At 48.7% G+C, this 24,378-nt stretch overlaps 1 protein-coding gene and 1 long non-coding RNA gene across 2 annotated transcripts in view; both read left to right on the forward strand.

Moving 5' to 3' along the window:
- Positions 1-9,703, forward strand: part of LOC100521937 — a 49,449-nt gene extending 39,746 nt beyond the window's left edge. The window contains exon 3 of the long non-coding RNA XR_002342336.1: positions 9,470-9,703. This is a non-coding gene — a long non-coding RNA (uncharacterized LOC100521937). The remainder of the gene's footprint in view (positions 1-9,469) is intronic.
- Positions 17,066-24,378, forward strand: part of EZR (ezrin) — a 49,389-nt gene continuing 42,076 nt past the window's right edge. The window contains exons 1-2 of the mRNA XM_013992459.2: positions 17,066-17,233; positions 18,191-18,276. Coding sequence (XP_013847913.2) covers positions 18,265-18,276 — 12 coding nt within the window. The 5' untranslated portion in view covers positions 17,066-17,233; positions 18,191-18,264. The remainder of the gene's footprint in view (positions 17,234-18,190; positions 18,277-24,378) is intronic.

The following is a 24,378-nucleotide window of genomic DNA, read 5'->3' on the forward strand; positions in this document are numbered from 1 at the left end:
TGGCCTCGACCCACCCCTTTTCTGGCTGTTTTTATAATGGCACAGCCCTGCTCCCCAGTCTCCGTCTTGCTGGGTCTTCTGGGGCAGGGCTCTCCATGCATTTGCTGGTCCCCTCACAGGGACTCACATCCTTTCTCTGACCTGGCACCTGGGCTCTGGACCTTCCCTCAGCCTGGTCGGCTCCAGCCTGGACCTGTGCCCTCCCACGCATGATCACCCCCTGCTGAGCCCCGGGGCCACCAACCCACCTGGCTGTGCCCTCTGCCCTGTGTGGCCTCCTCTCTGGCCCCAGGGATGGCTTGGTTCCAGGTTCCAGGTCCCAGCTCTTCCCGGCCCTTCCAGCAGGTTCTGCCCTGAGCGAGCCCAAGAGGTTTGCAAGCCTGACACAGCCCAGGCGGTAGCTCTGGCTGCTGCGTCAATTCTGGGCTGAAAAATAGATCATGTGGAAACTGTGTCTGCCAGGAGTGGGCTGCTTAATGAATATTTGTTTTGTAAATGAACAGATAAAGGGGAAACAATAGGAAGATTATAGTGATTGTCCAGGAGAGAGGTCCTGAGCACCACCGCATTGTGGCCTCCGCTGTTGCAGATACAGAAGCAGCAGCTTGGGGGAGGGCTGGGACTGGGGGCCAGGGGTCTGTGCTGTAGGAGGAAGAGTGAGAGCTCTGCTGTTCAATGGGCTAGCTTCAGTCCTGGCTCCGCGGCCTTCTGGCCGGTTGCCTAGGATAAGGGACCTCACCCCTAAGCCTCAGCATCCTCCCCGCGGCACTAACATCCCCCTCTCAGAGTAACTGGGAACAGTCATTAGGGACCAGGTGATCTATAACTTGTTTGTGCTGATCTGTATCCAGGAAATGGGTCGGCAGGTGGTACAACTCTATTCCCAGATTCTAATTCCTTGGAGGTGGAATCCAAAGAATAAGGCATCAACCTAGGCTCTCAAAGGGTCTGGCACGCACAGGAGAAGGGGGTTACCTGGCACGCACAGAGGCTCAGGACATAAGACGAGGTTCCAATAATCAGGACCAGTCCAGTGCCTTGCACAGGACTGGCGGTTACTACGTAAAGATGGAAACAATGAGATAGCAGCACTTTCATATGACTGCATCCAGCAGTTCTCAGAGTGAGGTACTGGGACCCAGAGAGGTCCCCAGGACCCTTCCAGTGGGTCTATGAAGTCAAAAATATTTCCACGGTAACACTAAAGTCCTGTCTGGCTTCTACACTCTCATTCTCGCATGAGCTTACAGAGGACTTTTCCAGAGCTGACTTGACATGTAATGTCACAATAGATTGGATGGGGCTCCTGAAATGATTGTCAAATAATGAAAAAGCAGATGCAAGCTTTGTTCTACTGCATCTATTCAATCGAGTGCAAAGGCAGAGATGAGAATCCAGCTGTCTTCCACCCAGCTAGACATTAAAGTGGCAAAAAAAGAATATTTTTGTAAGTAATTATCCCCTTATGTATTCATAAAATGGATGACTACCAAGGAATTTAAAAAACAGTTGAGAAAACAAGTCAGGAGTTGCTGTTGTGGCTCATCAGGTTAAGAACCCAACATAGTGTCCTTGAGGATGTGGGTTCACTCCCTGGCGGCTGGGGGGCTGCATGGGGCTCGTTGTTACAATGGCTCTTTCTGCTGACCCGTGAGACTGATCACCTTGCTCAAGCGACGTCCTGTTTTCACCACGTGCCCACTCTCCCAAGACTGCGAGAGCCTTCCCCCTTCACCGTGGGACACCACACACCTCCAGCTTTCTCAGCATTACGAGACCACCCTACCGTGAGACACCTCCGACGTTCTCAGGACTGGGGGACCACCGGAGGCCAGCTGCAGGCGAAAGATAAACGAACCTCCCCCTCCCTCAGGGAATCCCATTTCCCATCCTCGGGGTATAAGGAGGCCCTTCAGGAAGGGCGGGGGGCTGGCTCATCTCAATGTCAGTCACCCTCTCCCTTTCCCCTCTAATAAATTTTCTTCTCTTTGCCTGAACACCCAGCTCGTTCTCTTTTTCTCTGCGCTCGCCTTACACTGGCCTCGCTCGGTGGGTTAAGGATTCAGCGTTGCTGCAAGCTACGGCATAGGTCAAAATTGCGGCTCAGATCCCGCGTTGCTGTGGCTGTGGTGTAGGCCGACAGCTGCAGCTCTGATTCGACCCCTAGGGCCCCTGGGAACTTCCGTATGTCACATGTGTGGCCCTAAAAAAAAAAAAAAAAAAAAGACGGGTTATGTGAGTGACCAGATCTGGGGTGCAAGGTGAGAAGGAAATGTAGAGGCCCAAGGCCAGATGGACTACCGTGACTGGTGTCTTGGTGCCTGATCCCAAGGTATAGGGGCTGCAGGGCTAGTGTGGACCCAGAGGCTCTAACTGGGGGAGCAAAGGGCTGTGAAGGCTGGAAACTGGGCTAAGAAAATAGCAGTGGGACTTGGGCTGAAAAAGAAGAGATGGGTAAGAGCAGAACTGTCGGGAATAGACCAGAAGATGTGGGTGGGAAGGAGGAAGGGAACTGAGGGTGATTCTGACGTTTATAACCAGTGCAAGTCCCAGGCAGGTGCTGGGTGCCTTCAGGGGTAGCCTGACCTGCGGCCTGCCAGGCAGCGGCCTTGGAATGGGACAAGGATTCTTTTTTTTTTTTTTTTAATTATTATTACTCAATGAATTTATTACATTTATAGTTGTACAATGATAAAGCATTTCCATCCCAAACCCTCAACATCCCCCCACCCCCAACCTCTTTCCTTTGGACACCATAAGTTTTTCAAAGTCTGTATCTGTTCTGCAAAGAAGTTCATTGTGTCCCTTTTTCAGATTCCACATGTCAGTGAAAGCATTTGATGTTGGTGTCTCATTGTCTGATTGACTTCACTTAGCAGGATAATTTCTAGGTCCATCTGTATTGCTAAAAATGCCATTCTTTCTTTCCTTTTAATGGCTGAGTAATATTCCATTGTGTATATGAACCACATTCTTCTTGATTCACTCCTCTGTCAATGGACATTTAGGTTGTTTCCATGTCTTGGCTATTGCAAATAGTGCTGCAGTGCACATTGGAGTACGTGTGTCTTTGCGAGTCCTGGTTTTCTCTGGATAGATGCCCAGGAGTGGGATTGCTGGATCAAATGGTAGTTCTATTTTCAGTTTTCTGAGGAATCTCCATACTGTTTTCCACAGTGGTTGCACCAGTTTACAATCCCACCAACAGTCATAGGGTTCCTTTTTCACCACACCCTCTCCAGCACTTACTGTTTGTAGACTTTTTGATGATGGCCATTCTGGTTGGTTTAAGGTGGTACCTCAGAGTGGTTTTGACTTGCCTTTCTCTAATAATGAGTGATGTTGAACATCTTTTCATGTGCTTTTTGGCCATCTGTATGTCTCCTTTGGAGAATTGTCTATTTAGATCTTCTGCCCATGTTTTGATGGGGTTGTTTGTTTTATTGGTATGGAGCTGCAGAAGGTGTTTATGAATTTCAGAGATTAATTCCTGTCAGTTGATTCATTTGCAAAGAGTTTCTCCCATTCTGTGGGTTGTCTTTTCTTTTTGTTTAGGGTTTTCTTTGCTGTGCAGAAACTTCGAAGTTCAATTAAGTCCCATTTGTTAATTTTTGTTTTTACTGTCTTTACTCTAAGAGGGGGATCTGAGAAGATGTTGCTGTCGTTTATGTTGGAGAGAGTTTGGCCTATGTTTTCCTCTAAGAGTTTTATAGTGTCTGGTCTTATATCTAGGTCTCTAATCCATTTTGAGTTGATTTTTGTTTATGGTGTTAGAAGTGTTCTAATTTCTTTCTTTTACATGTGGCCGTCCAGTTTTCCCAGCACCATTTATTGAACAGGCTGTCTTGGGACAAGGATTCTTGTACTGCTCCTAGAGTGATTGGGTGTGGAGAAGCCGAGGCCGCTCTCCCAGTTATCCACTCAGTGGGCGAGCCAGGCACAGTCCTGGTCCCTTAGCAGCAAAGGGGCCCCTTCTCAGATCCGTTCACTTCATGCTGCATTCACTTTTTTCAGAGGCTTACGATGAAAACATTCACAACAATTGTAACAGTAGAAATCAAATACCACTCTGAATTCTATCACAAAACTTAAAATTTGTGAAGACTCTTTCACATTTAATAATAGAACAATGACCATGATGGTAAGAGACAAAACTTAAGATAAACCATCTAAGGGGAGCAGCTCTGCCTATTTTGGGTGTATCCCAGCAGACACCTTTATGAGATTCAGTTGTTTTTAATGGGGTCTCATGAAGATCCATGTTGAAAAAAAGAGGAATAATGAGAGGAAATAGCCGTAATGGCTATTAAAGCGTGCTTACTACAAAGCCATTGTGCAGTAAGATGCAAGCACGCACAGACTGACGAGCAGAAGAGAGAACTATAGACAGACCCAGGCACGTGGGGGAACTTCGCACATGAGAAAGCTGACACCACAAATCAAGGGAAAAGCGATCACGAGGCGAGTGGGCTGGGAAAACTGCCTCTATGTGTGGAGGAAAATAAAACTTCATCCCTGCTAATTTCACGAAAGAGCGGAATTAAAGACCAGTGCGTGGAAGGTCAAACGGTTAATGGAAGAAAATGAAGGAGGAAGTTTTTCTGAAATAGAGGAAAGAAATTGCTTCTGAAATTGAATCTTAAGAACACAAAACTATAGAGGCGAGAAGCCTGATGAGTTTGATTAGAAAGAACACCATGGGCAAAATTCATTTAGCTGATGGAGAACATATTTGCAATGTCTAAAACCGAAAGGGGTTTGGTAACTAGAAAACATTGGAAACTCTTGCAAACAAAGAGAAAACCTCAACAAAAATAGGCAAAGGAAAGGACCAATTTCCAACAAGGAAATCTGCAAGGCCAGCACACATGTAGAGACATCAGACATGTTAGTGATCAGAGGAATGCAGATGAAGACAGCTCTGAGGCATTTTGTAGTTATTGTTGTGGCGCCAAATAAGGGTTGTGAGATGTGGAGATGTGGGCCCTGGGTCTGCTGGGGGGGTGCAGGTGCCATTGGGGGGCGGGGGTCCTTGGTCAATTTACAGGTACTCAGATCTCTTGACTAGGGTGAGTACGCATCTCGGTTTGCCTGAGACAGTCACAGTTTATGCTTGTTGTCCCAATGTAATTATTAATAGTGTCCCCTTTCATTCTCTCTACTGGCCTCTTTTGGATGATAAGCTATAAAATTGCCTTCTGAGATCCAGCAACTCCTGTCGCTGTCTGTCCCAGTGAAATTCTCAGGTCCATAGATATTCATGGCATCCATGGAAGTAACCTGAATGTCCAGCCTGGGAGCGGGGAGCCCGTGACATGTGGTGGACACATACATGATGTATGATGCAGGTGCAAGGAGCAAGGCTTTGGATGAAGCTGCCCCAATGTGGGTGGGTAGCAAAAGCAATGCTGAGTGGGGGAGAAAAATGAATCAGAAGTGGATGGACAACTTCATATCATTTATGTAAGTTAAAAGTTTGTGTCCACAGCACAAGATACATTTTGCAGAAGATACACATACACAAAGAGATATGCATTAAACACATTTGGGTGCTTGAGAAAATAGAAATGGGAATTGAAAAGAGTAATTACAACATAAAGAGCTGGATTCCATTTTAATAGGTAGAATCTTCTGGGAAGGGTCTCTGGGATAAATGTTCAGTGAGTCACGCATTGCACCATCTTGGTTGCTGTTTGCTGAGAACTCCGTGCTGTGAGGAGTCACCAAGGAAAACATCCTGGTGCATCCCACCACAGGCCTGGAATAAAAATGTCGACTGGGTTCTGCTGTGTGTCAGACACTGAGGAAGATACCAGGGAACAAGGACAAGTGTCCTCAAGGCGCCATAACCATGTTCCTGCCCTAAATTAAAGCATTTTTACTAGTGGAAAGTTTTCTAGCCATAATAAATATTTGGACCAAGTAAGGCTCAGCTAAAATGTTTTGTGAGTTGGAGTTCCGGTTGTAGCTCAGCAAGTTAAGAACCCAACTAGTGTTCATGACGATTGGGGTTTGATTCCTGGCCTCGATCAGTGGGTTAAGGATCCGGTATTGCCATGAGCTGTGGTGTAGGTTGCAGACACAGGCTCAGATCCTGCTTTCTGTAGCTGTGGTATAGGCCAGCAGCTGTAGCTCCAGTTCGACCCCTAGCCTGGGAACTTCCATATGCCATGGGTTTGGTCCTAAAAAGACCAAAAAAAAAAAAAAAAAAAAAAAAAAAAAGAGTTTTCTGAGTCTGTACAGTATTTAGAAAGAATGGAGTCCAATTTGTTATTTAGGGGATGCTTGAGTCCTGAGTAGTGTTTTAAAAGAAGGGAAAGGTACAGTTGCTGAAGATGGGTGTTCCTGATGGAGAAAATGAGAGAAGTCAGCAGAGAATGGAGGTGTGGCCAAGCGCAGTGGGAGAAAAGGGAGGGGAGGGTACCGGCGGGGTGCGGGGATAGAACAGAGCCCAGACTCCTGCTCAGAAAAGGAAGGGGTTAAAAACAGTAGAGGAAAGGCCTTGTTGGCTGAGAGCACCTTGAAATCTGAAATAAAAGGAAGTTTTTGATTGTTTCAGGAGGCAGAAAGAGAACAGGAGCAGGAAATTTATGGCACTGAAATGACATTTGAGGGATGATCATGTTTTTCAACCTGCACAGAACAGCCTGGGGGAGAGAGATTAGAAGCATGTGTTGCAGTTGGAAGGCGCCTAATAAAACGGCCCCCTCTCCATCCCATTTCTCGGTTTCTGAAACAACCGAGAAAAACCGGAAAGCTTTATTGCTGATAAAGCTGCTATTGGGGAATGTAGCCTAGATGGGTGGGCGAGTGGACATTCTAAGACCAAACCCCAGGATCTGACACGGGCGCCACCTCCCAGAGGCAGCCCCGTACCACACAGCTCTCCCAGACGGGCCAGGCACTGGGACATGTAGGCCCTGGGACATGTATGGCGCGAAGGGGCAGAGCAGTCCTCTGTGCAGGCAGGCGGGCTGGAAAGAGAGACAGACGGACAGACACGTGCACACACACACACAGCCAGGCTGCACGTGACCAGGTTCTCCCTTCAAACGCACCAGTCAGCTCATCCGAGGCCTTCTCTATCGGAGTCACAGGGACGCCCTACATGCTGCCCTCGTCCCTCGGAGGCAAGGAAATCATATGTCCTCCTTGTGACAACGGGGTCTGCCTCAGATGTAGGGTCTTCTCCGTTGCAAGCTCTAGGAGGCTATGGCCACACACTGGGATAAAGGGAAAACAAATGACCCCTGATTTCTGAGCTTCAGGAGTTCAGCCATTCTATCTGCTTCACCCCCACCCACCAGTTAACATGCGCCTTAATGCCTACAAAACAGGGCCGCAACCCTGGTCCTGCCGTATGTATAGCCCAGGGAATGCTATCCGGTTACTTGTGATAAAACGTGACAGAAGGTAATAAGAGAAAAAGAATATATATGTATATGTTTGACTGGGTCACTTTGCCGTGCAGTTTGAAACTGACAGAACATTGTAAATCAGCTATGATTTTTTAAAAAAATAAAAATAATCAAAAAATTTTAACACAAGTTTAACGCTTTATTTAAATTGATTTTGTCTCACTATAAAGGCTTTTTTTTTTCACTTTTTAAAGTCGTATCGAAGTGCAGCTGATTTACAAGGTTGTGATAACCTGCTGTACAGCAGAGTGATTCACCTGCACAGGCACACACATCCCTTCTCGCTCAGATTCTTTTCCCACATAGATGATCACAGAATACTGGGTAGAGTTTAAAACAGCTTTTTGATTGTGCGTGGACTGCTGTGCTTTTTCTTTCTTAAATATCATTTCCAAAGGAAAGCAAGTCTTAGGAAATGCATGTCTAACGCCCCAGGCTTGCTGCTGCTGGGCCCAGGATGAGAAACATTCAAAACGGTCAGGTGTCTTTAGAAGAAGAAAGCAAGCGGTGATGGCGGTGACTCTGCCCCCAGCCCCCATGGGGTGTGTTTCTAGGTCCAGATTGGCCACGAGCAGCAGAGGAGCTGGCAGGTGAGGAGGCCGTGGGGCATTGCCAGTCTTGGTGCAAAATAGAATTGTCTGGCAGAAACTGGAAACCCCGCTACCTTGAGTGAGCGTGTGTGTCTGGAGCGTGTGTGCAAAAGGAAGGGAACGCGGTGGTGGGGCGGCCACCCAGGGAGGTCCCGGAAGACGAGCCAATAGTTCAGGGTGTTGGGTGTCCGCCGCAAACGAGGGCTCCTCCTCCTCCAACATCCCTTAAGCTTAAGACCTTGGGCGACCAACTGTGATGATTCCCAGTATGGAAAGCGTGACCCCGAAAACTGACCCTCTGCGTGTGCAGGATGGAAATGTGCGCAGGGCCTGGGGCCAGCCTGTGCTTGTTCCACACGTGCGGAGCAGCCCGCAGCAGCGCCGGGACGCGGGACGCGCCTCGGGGACAGCGCGGGGGGCTGAGTGGGGCGTTGGGGCGCCGCGAGAACCGCGTGAACCGCGGCTCAGGAGGCGGGCCTGTGCAGCGCAGGCGGCGGATGCGCACACCGAGCCTGCAGCTGTTTCGTCCAGCTTGTACAGTGCTTTGAAAAACATTTTCACTCAGTGCCAATATTTAAAAATTGGGGAAATGCCTATTAAAATCAGGATTTTAAGCTTTTCTTGAAAGTTAGATGTGCGGCAGGACAGGGCTCACACTCCAGCGAGACCGAAGCCATCAGCCGCAGCGCAGGGTCAGCCGGCCCACCCTGCCTCTGCAGGGACTGCCTTCCACCCGTCTGGCGGCTTCCCTCCCTTGGCCGAGCTGCCTGCTCTGCTAGCATCGCGTCTGCAGCGTGGTCCGAAGTAATGTGCCAGCAGTCACAGTTGAAGGGGGTTTGGAGTTGGCACGAGCTCCAGAAGTACAGTTGTTTGTGGACTCCAGCGCCCTGCCTTCTATGCCTTCCTGAATCAAATTGTTGGGGGTCACTTAAGGACCCAGACTGAGGAAGTGGCCTGGAATGGCAGATTGGCCAAGTGACAATGCCAGTTTCATAGAAATTTATGGGAAATCTGGTAAACTCCAAACAGCCAAAGGCCAAGTTTAATTAAGGGTTCACTTCAGAGCTTTGTTTCATCTTTCTCGCTCCCCATATCTAATTGCCTGACAAGGGGTAGGAGCTCAATAAATATTTGCCAAATGAAGTATGTGGTCCGTGTTTCAGCCTAAAGCATTGCTCAAGATGTTTTAAAGATGCGTTCATTCTGGACTGAATCCTTTCTGTAAGATTCAGCTGGATCAGGTAACATGTATCACTGCTAAAGAAATTTGTTTACCCTGTTAGCAGCTTTTTTTTTTTTAATGCCGATTCCCCCATTTTACATGTCAGAGCGCTGGCATTCAGACATCTAATGTTCAGTGAGCTGTCGTAGTCACTGCAGAGAACACACAGGGCTCTTCTGTGGGCCATTCAGTCCACTAAGCATTTACTAAGCGCCTACTTTGTGAATGTTCTCTTCTAGGTGCCCAGAATGGGCATCCAGAATGTTCTCTTCTAGATACCCAGACAGCAGAGGCTGGCCCAGCCTTCAAGGAGCTCACAGTGTGTGTGGCCGCAGGTCCGATGGCAACGGAAACGTGTGTCACGTGGGCATTTCCAGCACATTAACTGCTTTATTAAGTCAGCTTTCGACAATCCAAAAAAGACGGAGAAGGAGGAGAAGAAGAGGAAGAAGAAAGGAAGAAGGAAAAACACACGGTGGTTTTTTTTAATTTTTAAATTTTTTTGTACATTTTTAAAATTAAAATATAGTTGATTTACGATATTGTGCCAATTTCTGCTGTACAGCAAAGTGGCCCAGTCATACATATACATACATTCTTTTTCTTATATTATCTTCCATCATGTTCCATCACAAGCATTGGATATAGCTTCCTGTGCTCCACAGTAGCATCTCACTGCTTACCCATTCTGAAGGTAAGAGCCTGCATCTGCCAACCCCAAACTCCCAGTCCATCCCACGCCCTCTCCCCTTGGCAACCACAAGTCTGGGAACCACAAGTCTGGGAGTCTCTTTGTTCTATAGATATGTTCATTTGTGCCATATTTTAGATTCCACTTATAAGTGATATCCTATGGTATTTGTCTTTTTCTTAGTTCACTCAGTATGAAACTCTCTAGTTGCATCCATGTTGCTGCAAGTGGTATTAGTTCATTCTTTTTTTATGGCTGAGTAGTATTCCATTGTGCCAATGTACCACATCTTCTTAATCCATTTATCTGTCGTTGGGCATTTAGGTGGTTTCCATGTTTTGGCTATTGTGAATAGCGCTGCTTTGAACATAAGGGTGCATGTATTTTTTTGAATTGTAGTTTCGTCTGGATAGATGCCCAGGAGTGGGATTGCTAGATCATATGGTAGTTCTTTTTTTTTTTTTTTTTTTTTTTTTTTTTTTGTCTTTTTGCTATTTCTTTGGGCCGCACTCGCGGCATATGGAGGTTCCCAGGCTAGGGTCTAATCGGAGCTGTAGCCACCGGCCTACGCCAGAGCCACAGCAACGCGGGATCCGAGCCGCGTCTGCAACCTACACCACAGCTCACGGCAAGGCCGGATCGTTAACCCACTGAGCAAGGGCAGGGACCGAACCCGCAACCTCATGGTTCCTAGTCGGATTCGTTAACCACTGCGCCACGACGGGAACTCCTGGTAGTTCTGTATTTAGTTTTCTGAGGTGCCTCCATACTGTTTTCCATGGTGGTTTTACCAATTTACATTCCTACCAACAGTGAGGAGGGTTCCCTTTTCTCCACACCGCTCCAGCATTTCCTAGTTGTAGACTTATTATTGATAGCCATTCTGACCAGGGCAAGGTGGTACCTCCCTGCAGTTTTGATTTGCCTTTCTCTAATAATTAGTGATGTTGAGCCTTTTCCCTTGTGCTTACTGGCCATCCTTATGCCTTCTTTGGAGAAATGTCTTTTTAGGTCTTTTTCTGTCCATTTTTCAATTGAGTTGTTTTGTTGTCGTTGAGTTGTATGAGCTTTTTGTATATCTTGGAGATTAAGCTCTTGTCGGTTGCATCATTTGCAATTATTCTCTCGAATTCTGTAGGTTGTCTTTTTTTTTTTTATGGTTTCCTTTTCTCTGCAAAAGCTTGTAAGTTTGATTAGGTCCCATTTGTTTATTTATTTATTTTTATTTCTACTGCCTTGGGAGACTGACCTAAGAAAACATTTGTATGGTTTATGTCAGAGAATGTGTTGTCTATGTTCTCGTCTAGAAGTTTAATGGTGTCTTGTGTTATATTAAGTCTTGAAGACATTTTTGAGCTTATTTTTGTGCATGGTGTGAGGGTATGTTCTAGTTTCATAGATTTACATGCAGCTGTCCAGGAATTTTAAACATTTATTGTTTATCTTCTGCAGCCAAATACCTAAATTAAAAAATCTCATTTATTTGGGAGCTAGTTTGTTTCATGTAAGTGGATTTTTTTCCATACAGAACACTGAAGCATGCATAAAGGAGACACAGCAATTTCAGAAGGAGGGCTCCTCCTCAGGAGGGCTAGGTGGATTTTAATGCTTTCTCTCTCTTTTTTTTTTTTTCTTTAAAAAACCCTGAAAATAATGTGATAAAATATTACCATTTGTTAAATCTGGATAGTGGGTACAGAGTTGTGTATTGAATTATTTTATGAAGATTTACAACATTTTATATTTTTTAAAAGTTACAAACTAACATGCTTTCCAATAGCATAGAGCAGACATCACTAAACCCCCTGCCTGAGAAAACTACTCTTATGAACATCAGTCAATGCCCTGGGCTCTGCTTTGTGCCCTCGGGACTGCCAAGGAGTGTAAAGCTGTCTGTCTCTGGGCCCCATGGCCCCAGAAGCCTGCATTCGGAGTTTCTGTTTTGTGTAGTTTTACTGCCTCTTGGCTGTCAGGGTGTCTGCTTGTCCCTTGTTCCTCCCTCCTAATCTGTTGTGCCCAGAAAAGAGCGAATCAAACTAAAATTGGAATGAATAAATTTAGGAGAAACTCAGAAAATTTCCCCTTCTTTTTTGTTTGCCCTTTAGGGCCACACCCAAGGCACATGGAGGTTCCCAGGCTTGGGCTCAAATCAGAACTGCAGCTGCTGGTCTACACAGGCCAGATCTGAGGCGTCATGGACACTAGTTGGGTTTGTTACCGCTGAGCCACAACAGGAACTACCAGAAAATTTCTAATTAAATGGATTTTTTTTTGACATTTTTTTCACATCACCTGACTTTCAGTGATGTTTTGGACAGTTGGAATCTAGGAAAATAAATTGTTTTCATGGTTAGCAATCCAGCAATATGGTATGCTGGGGGAAAAAAAAACTAATCTGAGTTATCTAGCTTTGGTACTAACTAGCAGTGTTCATTCTTTCAGTTATTTATTCAACAAATAATTATTAAATGACAATTAGGCACTTGTTTTAGCTACTGAGGGCCTAGCAGTGAATGAAAGAGCCTGGGGCTTCAATTCTTGTGCTGGAGACAGAAATAAAGACGCAAACAAGCAGAGAGTGCTAAGTGCTCTCAACAGAGTGAATCAGGTCAAGTGGCAGGGAATGACCCCGGCCATGGGGAGGCTGGAAGTGCTCTCAGAGGAGGCGGTGTTTGGGTAAAAAAACTGGAACACTAGAAAAGGCCAGGCTGGCGGAGATGGGGAAAGGGCATTCCAGGCAGCAGGAACCCCAAGTGTGAGACCCCTGAGGCAGGCAGCTGGAGCAGGGCAAGCATGGGGGAGGATGGAAGGCAGAGCCAGAGAAGCAGGAAGGAGCCAGGCCACATGGTTCGCATTTTACTCTAAAACCTGCTGGATGGCGAAGGAGAGACACCATCTGATATGGTCTTAAATGGGGCTGTTAGGTCTGCTGGATTGGATGCACAAAGGATGGAGGAAAGAGAGGCGTTCAGGTTGACCTCTAGGTTTAGGGCCACGGAGAGGGCTAGGAGGGGGCCGTTTTCAACCAGTCCGGAATGCTGGAGACACCAAGTACACAGTTGTTGCTCAAGGGAGAGGTTAGAGCTGGCGATGTTATTTAAGCCTTGGAATCAGATGAGATGACCTAGGAAGAGAATGTACACAGATAAGGGCCCAGGAATGAGCTTGGAGCCAAGCCTGCAGGGCGAGGCTGGGGGAGGAGGAACAGGGAAGGAGAGCCAGCCTCAGAGGAGGAACCAGGAGAGGGGGAGAGAGGGGAAAACAGAAACCTAAGAACAGAATGTCTGCAGGGAGTGCCACACGTGCCCAAGGCTGCTCAGGGGACGGGTAAGACGAGGCAAAGAAGTCAGGCCCCCGATTCACAAGACGGCGGTCACAGGCCACCTCGACAAGTTTGGGTGCAGGTGTGCAGACAATTTGATGTCCACGGGACTCCTTCCTCCATAAAATGTGGGTATCCGAAGAGACGATGTTCGAAGTCCTGTCCCCTACCTCATCATACCACATGCTTGTTAAGTGGAGAACAGCTTGAAAAAATGGATACAATAATCAGTGATAAGAAAAACATTTTAAGAGGGAGTTCCCATCATGGCTCAGTGGTTAAGAATCCGACTAGGAACCATGAGGTTGCGCGTTCAATCCCTAGCCTTGCTCAGTGGGTTAGGGATCCGGCGTTGCCGTGAGCTGTGGTGTAGGTCGCAGACGCGGCTCGGATCTGGTGTTGCTGTGACTGTGGTGTAGGCTGGCAACTATAGCTCCGATTTGACCCCTAGCCTGGGAACCTCCGTATGCCTTGGGAGCGGCCCTAGAAATGGCAAAAAGCCAAAAAAAAAAAAAAAAAAGAAAAAAAAAGAAAAGAAAGAAAAAAAGAAAAAATTATAAGAAAAGAAGCTATGATATTTGGGAGTTTATTAGTCACACAAGTGTGGTCATTAGTACTCTTTTACATAAAAACTATTAAAGTTATTTATGCAAAGTTTTAAATAAGCCAAAGAAACAATTAGAACAGCTGGTGGCCAGAATCTTCTTCGCAGACTCAAATGATATAAACCATATTATCATTTGGGCTTCTTGATTAGTGCCTTGGGAAGGCCCTTAAAAATCATATTTAGGCACAACGCCGCCTGGCTGCCTCTCAGGCCGCGTCCTTATTCGTTCTCGCACTCTTTCACCCGCTGTCCCGAATTTTCACCCAAGGTTATTGAGTCCTGCAAGATAACACAAATCTTTGTTTTGCCAATAGTGCTCTATATATTTCCCTATTGACTGTTCTTTGGAAGCGACAGAGGCTCAGACTGTCATGCTATTTGTGAGCTTTTTTCTTGGTTGAGATTAGCCTGGCACCAGCATGGAGATAGGTTCCAAGGTGACCCGCCGTCCAGCCTACAATCAGGGGATGCTGACATTCTGGGCAGACAGTCCTCATCCTTGCCTGTGTCCCAAGCTGCCAGGAGGGCTGCCTAACTCACCTTTGTGTACACTGGTCTGAAGAACTCCAAGCAATTTGCCAGCAGCCTTTCACCTGGGCTCATGGGTAGACATATGATTTCCCTCCTCCCGCTGAAACCCTGAAATGAGGTGTGAGTTGTTCAAGGTTGATAGTTAGTCTAAACAAGAGCAGGGATGGGATCTAAGCTTCCTGGCTCCAGGTGTCTTCACTTCCTTCCAGGCACTGATAGCATACGTGAGCAAGGCCATGACTTACAAAATGAGGGAATAAGCTCACAAAAGAAGGGTGAAGGGTGAGGCAAGGTGAGTAGCATTGGCCAAGTCCTACCACACCTGGCACCCGTGTTCTCCAATCTCGAGTACCTCAGGCTCACCTGGAGACTTGTTACAGACGGAGGCTTATGGACTTCTAAGTCCTAGAGGGGCATCCACGAGTGATTCTAATGCACCCTGACTCAGTACCATCATCCTAAGCGACTCATAAATTCCTTGGAGTTCATCTTCTGTGTGTTGGGAGGACAGCAGTTGGGAGAGGCTTAGATTCTAAGGTCAGGGGAAAATAAATTACCCTTGGCAAATCCTTTTAAAACACTCGTACAGTATAAATGTTTTTGCGAGGGAATAAAAACCTACATAGTAGCACGTAGTATAAGGTGTAATGCTTTCAGGAACGTAAGACATGAGGAATGCATATTTTAAATGACTACTATGTAAACTTATGCAAGAAAAGCAGACCTAGAAGTTGCATTTGAGTAAGTTGAGAACTCACATTATATGGTTCTGTGACACCAGAACACCATGATATGTCTATTATTATCTCTGTTCTGCGGACGGGGAGGTGGGAGCTCAGTGGAATTAAGAGACTTGCTCAAAGTAACCAGCTTGTAAGCACTGGAACTAGGATTCAGATCTAGCTCTGTGTGCTTCTGAAACCTGCGATCTTTTCATTTTTATGGCATTGCCACAGGCCATTTCATTTTGCAGCATGCCCCTGAAGGGTAAAGTGCAGAAATGCTCCAGAAGTCCTGGGCTACTGCTATTTCCAACACTCAGTTAAGCTTATATACTATAAACTAGGCGAGATTAAAAAAAAATTAGATTAGTGGCATATCCCGCTGCCGAGTTGGGGACCCAAAATGGCTAACAAGACTCCAGGCAGCGATAAGAAGAGGAGATAGAGTGCGTTACGAATGACATGTCCAACCTGGGCCTTTTTGATCGTGGGTTAACTATCTTTCATAGCTTCCTTCCTAATGCAGTTCCCTTTACCTTTTCATTTTCAAAAAGAAAGTCAGTTTTTCAGGAGAAGCAGACTTGCCCAAATAGTGTGCCACCAAATCTCCGTCTCCAAGAGGCTTCCCTACTCCACCCCCCCCCCCGACTTCTGAAAGACCCCGGACCTGTAGGAGGAAGGGGGGTGGTCAGAGGTGACAAGGAGTACCTCAGAACCCTGGGACAGGTTAGCTATTACTAGGGGCCAAAACTGTGCTAAACACTTTGCATGTATTATCTCATTTAATCCCTACAAGTCCGTTTCGGGGCTGCTGTTTTATCTCTAGTCTACAAATTGGAAAACGAGTCTTCGAGTTTGGTGCTTTGCCCAAAGGGACTCGTTAATCTCTGTCCCAGGATTGATGTGAGGGCTTACCATGCGCCAGGCACTGTTCTAGGCATTGTATAGGTAGGTATTAACTCCTTTAATCCTCAAAACAAGCCTATGAAATAGGTGCCGTAATGATGCCATTTTACAGATGTGAAAGTGTTAAATAACTCTAACTCATCAAGGAGTTAAAGAACTCACTCAACTCAAACGGAGTTAGTGGTGAGCCCAGGAAAGCAATTCAGGACAGTCCCTGGTCTCAGCCTTTAGCCTGCAACGCAAACACCTGGAGGCCTGAAGTTTTTCCGACCCGCTGGGCCCCAGCCCTAGAGTTTCTGATTCCGGAGGTTTCGGGGCAGTACCTGTGAATTTCCATTTTGCAAGTTCCCAGGTGAAGCTGTTACTTAACTACTAGTCTGGGAAGCGTGCTTTGAAAACCACTGCTCTAGAGGCAGCCTGCTTAATCCCTGAGCAACAAATCCTGTTGGCCACCAAAGTGCGTGTGCGTGTGTAACTATGTCCTCTTGAGAACCATTTGCAAAAAAAATAGTTGAAATAATTCCTAGAATTTTTCCCTATGGAGATTTTTTTTCCCCCATAAGCTTGTACTAGTCAAATCAAACCAGGCCACAAATGTGTCCATTGACCAGACCCTACAATGGTTGTGTCCTCCACCGAATCCCAGAGTGGGGGCGGCCACGTGCGCGGGGACACAGCGGCTAGGTCCCAGTTTCTCAGAATCCCTCTTAGGTCCCGGCGCAAGGACAGCAAAATGACCTGACCACGGAGGCAGCCCCACTCCAAAAGGCCCAGCACCTCGCCGGTGGCCGTGGGCTCCTCCAGGCTTATTTACATTTTCCCGGCCTCCCTCGGTCCTTTACGGAACAAGCTCACACTTTACATCTACCCCCAGGAGCTGAGTCAGATTCGGCAAAGTTCTTCTCCAAGCGCCAGGGGACCGGCAGGGAGAGGGGGAAGGTCTCTCGAGGCCCAGAGGCAGCCGGGCGGGTGGGAGGCGGAGGCGCCCCTCGCCGCGTCTCGGGGGCCCCCGGGGCGGCGGGCGGGGCGAGGGGCGGGGGCGGCGGCGGGCGGCGGCCGCGGCCATCTTGCGCGCGAGGCGCACCTCGCAGGTCGGGAGGGCGGGGCCGTCAGGGGCGCGGCCCCGGGACCCCGCCCCGCCAGGGACTCTCGGGAGCGCGGCCGCGGGCGCACTGCACGGCGCACAGGCGGCGGGAGCGCAGCGGTCCTCTGCAGGAGCCGCGGGTGAGCGGGGCGTGCGGCCGGGGGTTGGCGGGCGGGCGGCTCGCCCTCCCCGGGAGGGGTCAGTGGCTGGAACTCCACGCAGGTGTGGCGGCCGCGTCCGGGGAGGGGCGGCCGGCGCGCGAGCCCCGGGCTGGTGGTCCGCGAGGGGAGCCATGCCCGCCCGGCCACCAGCCGGGCTCGGCGTCCTGGGCTCTCGAACGGGCAGGGTCCTGAGCGCGCGCTTCCTCTGCGGCCCAGATACCCAGCAGGTGAAGCTTCACCTGCCCGCGTGGCCGCCCCGGCTGCTCCGCGACCTTCCTCTTTACACTTTGCCCCTTCGGGTCCCTCTCCCAAAGTGCCCGCGGAGCCCGGGCTGCGCCGCTTGCCGGCCCGGGCGGCCCTCGCCGTTCCCGGGCGGGGACAGTTTTTAAAAAATGTTTCTCAAAGGCTTGAAGGTTGCGGTTTCAGCCCTGGAGCAAACGGTTGCTTCACGAAGTGAAACTTGCTGTCGGTCTCCTGGGCTCCCCGCTGGCTTCCTGGAGGCCGGGAGGAGTCCCTCGGCCGCCCCCCGCCCCGGCTCCCTCGCCGCGGGTTCCTGCGGCCCCTCCCCGCCGCACCCCCCGCCCTCCCCTCCCCCCAGTCGCCCCCCCCGCCCTCCCCTCCCCCCCAGTCGCCCCCCTCCCCCCCAGTCGCCCCCTCCCCTCTCCCCCCCTCTTCCCCCCCTCCCCTCCTTTCCCCCCCTCCTCTCTCCCCCCTCCCCTCTCCTCCTCCCCTCCCCCCCGTCGCCCCCCGCCCTCCCCCTCCGCGCAAGTCCCGCCCGCCCGGCCCGTGGTAATTGCAGGTTGGGCGGTGACTCATCCCGGCGCCCGCCCGGCCGGTTCTTAAGCAGCAGCGCGGGGCGGGCGCCGAGTCCCGGGCGCGGCGGCGGGAGCAGGAGGCGGGCGGCTCTGCTCTAAAGGGGGTTTCCTCTGCCTGCAGGTCGGGAGAACCGTTTCAGCTGCTGCTGGAGATTGTGTTTCCAGGGATTGCGGAAAACCCATCAGGAACCGAAAATGCCGAAACCAGTACGTAACCCAGTTTCTGGGCTGGGTCGGATGCTTCGGGCTTTATTTTCAAGTAGAATTAGCCGGGCGAGGTTTGGGGGCAGTTTTTTGTAGAATAGGGTTCTTTGCTAAACGGATGAGAAGGCGGGGGTGGGGAGTTGTGTCCTCTCTTTTCATGTGTTGGTCCTTTGTGAAATGCTTGGCGAAAACAAGATTATGATCCGTTTCTCCACCGTCTTTTTGTTTGCGACACCCCGACCCGTAAAAATTGGAATCCCCTTTGCGGCTTTGTTTAAAAACAGCATTCTAATGCAACTTGGAAGTTTCTTGAAAACTTGTCTAAATCCCAGGGAGAGTCAGGTGGCTTCCGACGGAGCGCGCCAATTCCGAGTCCCTTCAAGTGTCTGGAAACAGATGCACCGGCTCTTTGGCGCTTTGAAGGGCATCTGGCAGAGAAGACGCGGTCTTTCTGGGGGCAGCTTCGTTCCAGTCCATTTTACGACCGGCCCGTGAAGCTGTGCTCTGTTAACTCGGGAATTTGCTGGTGGCAGCAGGATTCCTATCTCTGAAAGAGGTTTAGTAATGAACTTGAATTGCAGATGGAGTTAGGCAGCCCTGGAGTTCCTTTGATAAGGAGGCTGCTGGCCTCTCCAGTCCTGCACTCCTGGCCCACATCATAAACATCAGCTGACTGGGGTGCTGCTCCCCTCACCGCTGTCCCCTTGAATCTGATTACCTTGCCTTCTCGGGTAGATGGCTGGCAGGCTGGGGTTTTATGGCTTCTGTTTAAGTTATGGGAATAAAACAGGTTTTCTTCATAACCAGCATTTCTTAGAAAGTTATATTCTACCAGCTTTAACACAGGTGAATTGGTGACTCGATGTTGGGGAGAAAGTTTTTGAGTTTTGAATCATGGAGAGAATATCTGGATTCATTGAAAATGGCAGTAAAAGGTACCTATGGAATTTATTTCCAGTCCCACAAACAGGTTGGTTCTGTAGTCAGTGCTTATTGTGTTTTTCTGTCATTAAGTTTTAGACTGAAAAGGAGTTCTCTATTAATCGAGTCTTACTTACTGTTAGGTTAAGTAAATTACTGCAGTAACATGCCAGAAGATTCAGAAACCAGTAGGGTTTTTGCCTAAGTTACATCACCAAGATGATTCATTTATGATGCAGAAAAATTTTTTCCTACACAGGATTCTTCTTTTCTGAACAAATTTGCAGGCAGCCCAAAGGACATAATTCCAATTCCAGTGACATAAAATAGATCTAAACACAAGGCCTTGCTCGGGGCACAGCCCTGGGCGGTGTTCTGCAGAGCCGTGGTCAGAGATTACCTTTCCTGGTGTGGTGTGGTTTTCTTTATTTCACTGGAAGAAAAGATGCAAAGTTCAGCTTTTAAAATACCGCTCAGAAAAGAGTCAGTAAACCTATTTCCTGTCACTACTTTTTTATTTCTGTGATTTCTTGTATTCTCTCACTAATTTTTTTTGGTAGTACAATTTACATAACACACAGCTTCCCATCTTAATTATTCTCAAGTGTACGGTTCAGTTGTGTGTACGTTCCAGTTGTATGTCCATCACCACCCCCGCCTCCCGAACCTTTTCATCTCCCCAGACTGCACCTCAAAAGCTGACTTCCCATTTCCCCCTCCCTCCAGCTCCTGGCCACCACCCCTCCACTTGGTGTCTCCTGTCTCCTCCAGGTCCCTCCTGTACCTAAGATCACTCGTATGTGTCCTTTTGTGACTGGTTCCTTTCGCTTAGCACGGTGTCCTCCTGGTTGATCCATGTTGTACTCTGTGTCAGAATGTCCTTTTTTAAGGGTCTTTTTATTTCTTAGGGCAGGCATGTTTTCATTTGGCTTTAATGGTCTTTCACGATGGATCAGAAACTTAGAAAATACTCTCCTGCCAAAGCAAAGACAGCTGTTGAACTGCTAAGGAAGGGCAGTAGCCATCCTTCCCTTGTGACATTCTGGTATGTTAAGGTCCCAACAACCAGAGTGAGGTTTTGAAAGATACTTTATGTAACATTTACAGTTGATTTCCAAGTGGTAATGGGAGGTCGTCTTTTCTGTAAGCCACAGCTGTTTACCATGGAAATTTCCACCTGGTGGGGGAGGGCTTGAAGAGTTTGCCTCAAAAAAATGAATAGACTTAAGTCTTTCTCCACGTGAACCGAATGAGGGCCACCCCACAGCAGAGAGGAGCCTTTACCAGCGGAGGCGCGAGAACTTCCAGGGCTGTTGGAGAGAGTCTCGTTCTTGGGATGGTGGTTTGCTCCCTCTCTAGATGTTGATGCTGAAGCATCACCAACGAGCTCTGGACCTGTGTCCTTTGAACAAAGCGTTATTGATTGCTGCCGTTCAAGCCGAAACTGAGTTTTGTTAGGTGGTTTCCTGTGATGTTCAATGCCCGACTGAGGCACAGGCAGGGTTTGGGCCGCCTCCTGGTTGCTTGAGTTCTGCAGGCAACGGATTTCCGACGGGCATGTCTAGACTGAGTCAGGACAACTCTATTCGCAAAGCAGTTTAAATGAAATAATATTCATTTGCTGCTTTTTCTCTTAACACTGCTTCTCTGAGCACCACTTGGTAAAAAGATTGCGTGTCTGTGCAGTGAGCCTCTGTTCCCAGCTGCAGGCACAGGTGCAGGGAACGACACAGACCAGACGGGTGCGACAGACCTTGTCCTGCAGGAGCTTACAGCCTGGGCCCCAAGCCCAGACACAGGCAAAAGCTGGAATAGGAGCCGGAAACTCGCTGAGAGCCGTCCAAGAGGGAACGAGCCTTCGGTATAAAACGTGCTGCAGCTGAGAGGAAAAGCACCTGCTTGCGGAGATGGGCGGACTCGCTGCGAGTCCTGCTCGAGGCCCCGCCAGATGCTCCCGCGCTGGGGTCCACCGTCTGGTTTTGCTTTTCCTACAGCTGCTTTGGGCTCCACCCCTGTCTGACCGGGAGACGCCCACGGACGATGGCACCCCACCCTCTGCGAGGCTGGCCTGGCGGGTCCCCCTCTTCTGGGGAGGGCCGTGGGGTTTGTGCCCCGGCCTCAGCGCTTGTGCGCGGGTTCAGCCGAGGGTGACCGTGGGCTCCTTCCCGGCCCTCGCTCCTCACAGTGACAGAAAGGAGAGACGGCTGCAGGCAAGCTTGGGGTGAAAGGTGTGCTCACGGCCAAGGTCTCTCACGCTTTTCATGGAAGTTCCCTGGTGTGCAGCGGGTTAAGGGTCTGGTGGTGTCACTGCAGCGCTGGGTCACTGCTGTGGCGTGGGTTCAATCCCTGGTCATGCCGTGGATGTGGCCCAAAATTTGTTTAAAAGCTTTATTCTGAGAAGTTTGGTCTGAACAGCCTTTAAGTCACTGCCTGAGGCTGCCAAGATGGGCAGACACAGAAATAGCTGCTGTCACTCTGGATTTATGGTCTGGTGATAGGGACAGTCTTAGAGGAACGCAGCCCCAAGGGGCTCTGGGCCACGGGATGAATGGCGGAGACACATCAGGCAGTGGAAGGGCTTGGCCTGGCCGAGGCCTGGCGGTGGCAGAGAATGCGGGATGGAGGGGTAGGGCTCCAGGGCAAGGCCCGGGTGGGAGGGGGGAAACAGAGCCCAGATTTGGGCATTTGAGAGCAGGAGTGAACACTGAAGGGTTTTGGCTGCAAGAAGGTGACCTGGTCAGATGTGCCTTTGAAAGGTCACTGCCACTGTAAAATTCAGGTCAATAGGAGGCAGGAGTGGCGGTGTAGACTGTGGGAGTAAGTCACCGTTGCTGAGAGGTGGCCTCGCCTGGCCCAGGGCGGCAGTGGGGTGCAGGTGGATGGAAGTGGATGTCTTTGGGAGGTGAACTTGGTAGGACTTGATGATGGAGTGAGTGCGTGTGCAACTGCTTCTGGTGTCCAGCTGCTGTAACTAGATGCATGGGGGTGCCTTTCTCCGAGATAAGGAGCCTGGAAAAGGACCAGTGTGGGAGGGAAGGTTGAGAGTGGGCTTTGTAGATGTAGTAGATAAATTTGTGACTGATTGATGAGCAAACCCTTTACCTGCTTTCGTCATTATCACTGCTGCCCCCTGTCAGAATTTGCACAAATACCAGACTTATTAGAATATAGTGGTTTGTTGTATTTTTTTTCTTTTGTCTGCACCCTCAGCATGCAGAAATTCCTGGACCAGGGACCGAACCTGTGCCACAGCAGTGCCAGCGCCAGATCCTTATCTGCTGAGCTAGCAGGGAACTCCTAAACTATAGTGTTTTAAAATCCACATAAGCTGAGTGTGACCCAGCAGCTTTCTTGTGTTTCTCCTGAGTGTATATACGCACTGCACACACACATAGCTAAAACCTAGCATCAGTGTGGTACTGTGTTCTCAGAGTTGGGTGTGCGTGATCATCGGAGACGAAGGATCTCTGGTCCCCCGCCACTGCTGAACCCCCACCTGTGGGGCCCGCGGGACTGGGTGCCTGTGCTGTTCCTTAGTTCCCCAGACTGTCCTGGTGCACCCCAGAGTTTGGGAGCTGATGATTTCACAGGAAAAGGGCAGTTTTTATATGGTCCTTTCTTCTGCTCCCCAGCCGTGCCGTGAGGCCCTCTGGGTGGGGTTGTTACTGGGTGGTTGTGAGCGGCGAAGCCCAGGGCCAAGGCCCCCTGGAGGATCACAGCCCAGCTCCTGCGCCATTGCTGGAACTGGGAACAGGCCGGGTGGGAAAAAGGAGATGGCTGGATGGGGCTCAGGCTCCAGAAGGACAAGGCCAGCTAAGACACTCCTTTGAACTTCTCTCTGCAGGGAGTCCAGTGGCAGAGCTTAATTTGGCAGTGACCTACAAGCATTCAAATTTTGGCTTCTTTTATTTTTAAAGGGGAAAAGGGGCCAGTATTCCCTATTAAATGGCAAAGAAAGAGATTCCATTCTTTTTTCTTGTATCTTTCTACACTGGCCTCTCTTTACTTAATCATCTTAACATTGTGATTTGTAACAAAATTTTGATTAATTTTATTATTATTTACAGTTTGGGAAGGGAAAACAATACCACTATTAATGAATTAAAATAGTTCTTTAATTTTTTTTTTTCCTGCTTTTTAGGGTCCCACCTGCAGCATGTGGAGGTTCCCAGGCTAGGAGTCGAATCATAGCTACAGCTGCCACCCTATGCCTCAGCAATGGAGGATCTTACACCGCAGCTCGCGGCCACAACAAGATCCTTAACCCACTGAGTGAGGCCAGGGATCAAACCTGCATCCTCACGTTTCCCAGTTGGGTTTGTTAACCACTGAGCCACAAAGGGAACTCTCCTTAATTTTTTTTTTTTTTTAGTCTTTGTGAATCTGACAGTTTGGAGATTTTTGGAATGATTCAGTATGCCTCTTTCTTAGAGTATTTAGACATTTCAGCTCTAATCTGAAGCAGCAAAATTTAGTCTTTTTTCAAAATCCATGAATGCATTTTGAATTGTCCCTTTTATTTCTTTTCAGTAGTAGCTATGCTTGGGATTCTCCAACTATTTCAAGTAGTTTTTCATTTAAACCCTGTGTGCCTGCCCCTGCTAATTGTGGAATCTGTGGAAGAGACTGGAGGATTGCATTATCGTCCTTCTAACGTAGTTACTTTCATGGCTTAAAGAATAAGGTCTTATTCCAGACTTCTGTAAATAGTGTTTGTTTGTTTGTTTGTTTGTTTAAGAAAGAAAACTCATTGTGCTATAATGCTAGAGACATGACTAAAATAAAATGCTTGGCTATATAATTACTGTACATAATTTTTCCAAATAAAAATGCAAAGAGCCATTAGAAGAATAGTGTTTTTTTGTTGTTGTTGTTTTTTTTTTTGTCTTTTTGCTATTTCTTTGGGCCGCTCCCTTGGCATATGGAGGTTCCCAGGCTAGGGGTCTAATCGGAGCTGTAGCCACCGGCCTACGCCAGAGCCACAGCAACGCAGGATCCACAGGATCCGAGCCGCATCTGCAACCTACACCACAGCTCACGGCAACGCCGGATCGTTAACCCACTGAACCCGCAACCTCATGCTTCCTAGTCGGACTCGTTAACCACTGCGCCACGATGGGAACTCCCAGAAGAATAGTTTTATAATTAAAGCAAGCCATTTAGCTCTGTGAACCTGTTTTGTCA

This window comes from Sus scrofa, chromosome 1 (assembly GCF_000003025.6).
Source record: "Sus scrofa isolate TJ Tabasco breed Duroc chromosome 1, Sscrofa11.1, whole genome shotgun sequence".
NCBI classification, from domain to species: domain Eukaryota; kingdom Metazoa; phylum Chordata; class Mammalia; order Artiodactyla; family Suidae; genus Sus; species Sus scrofa.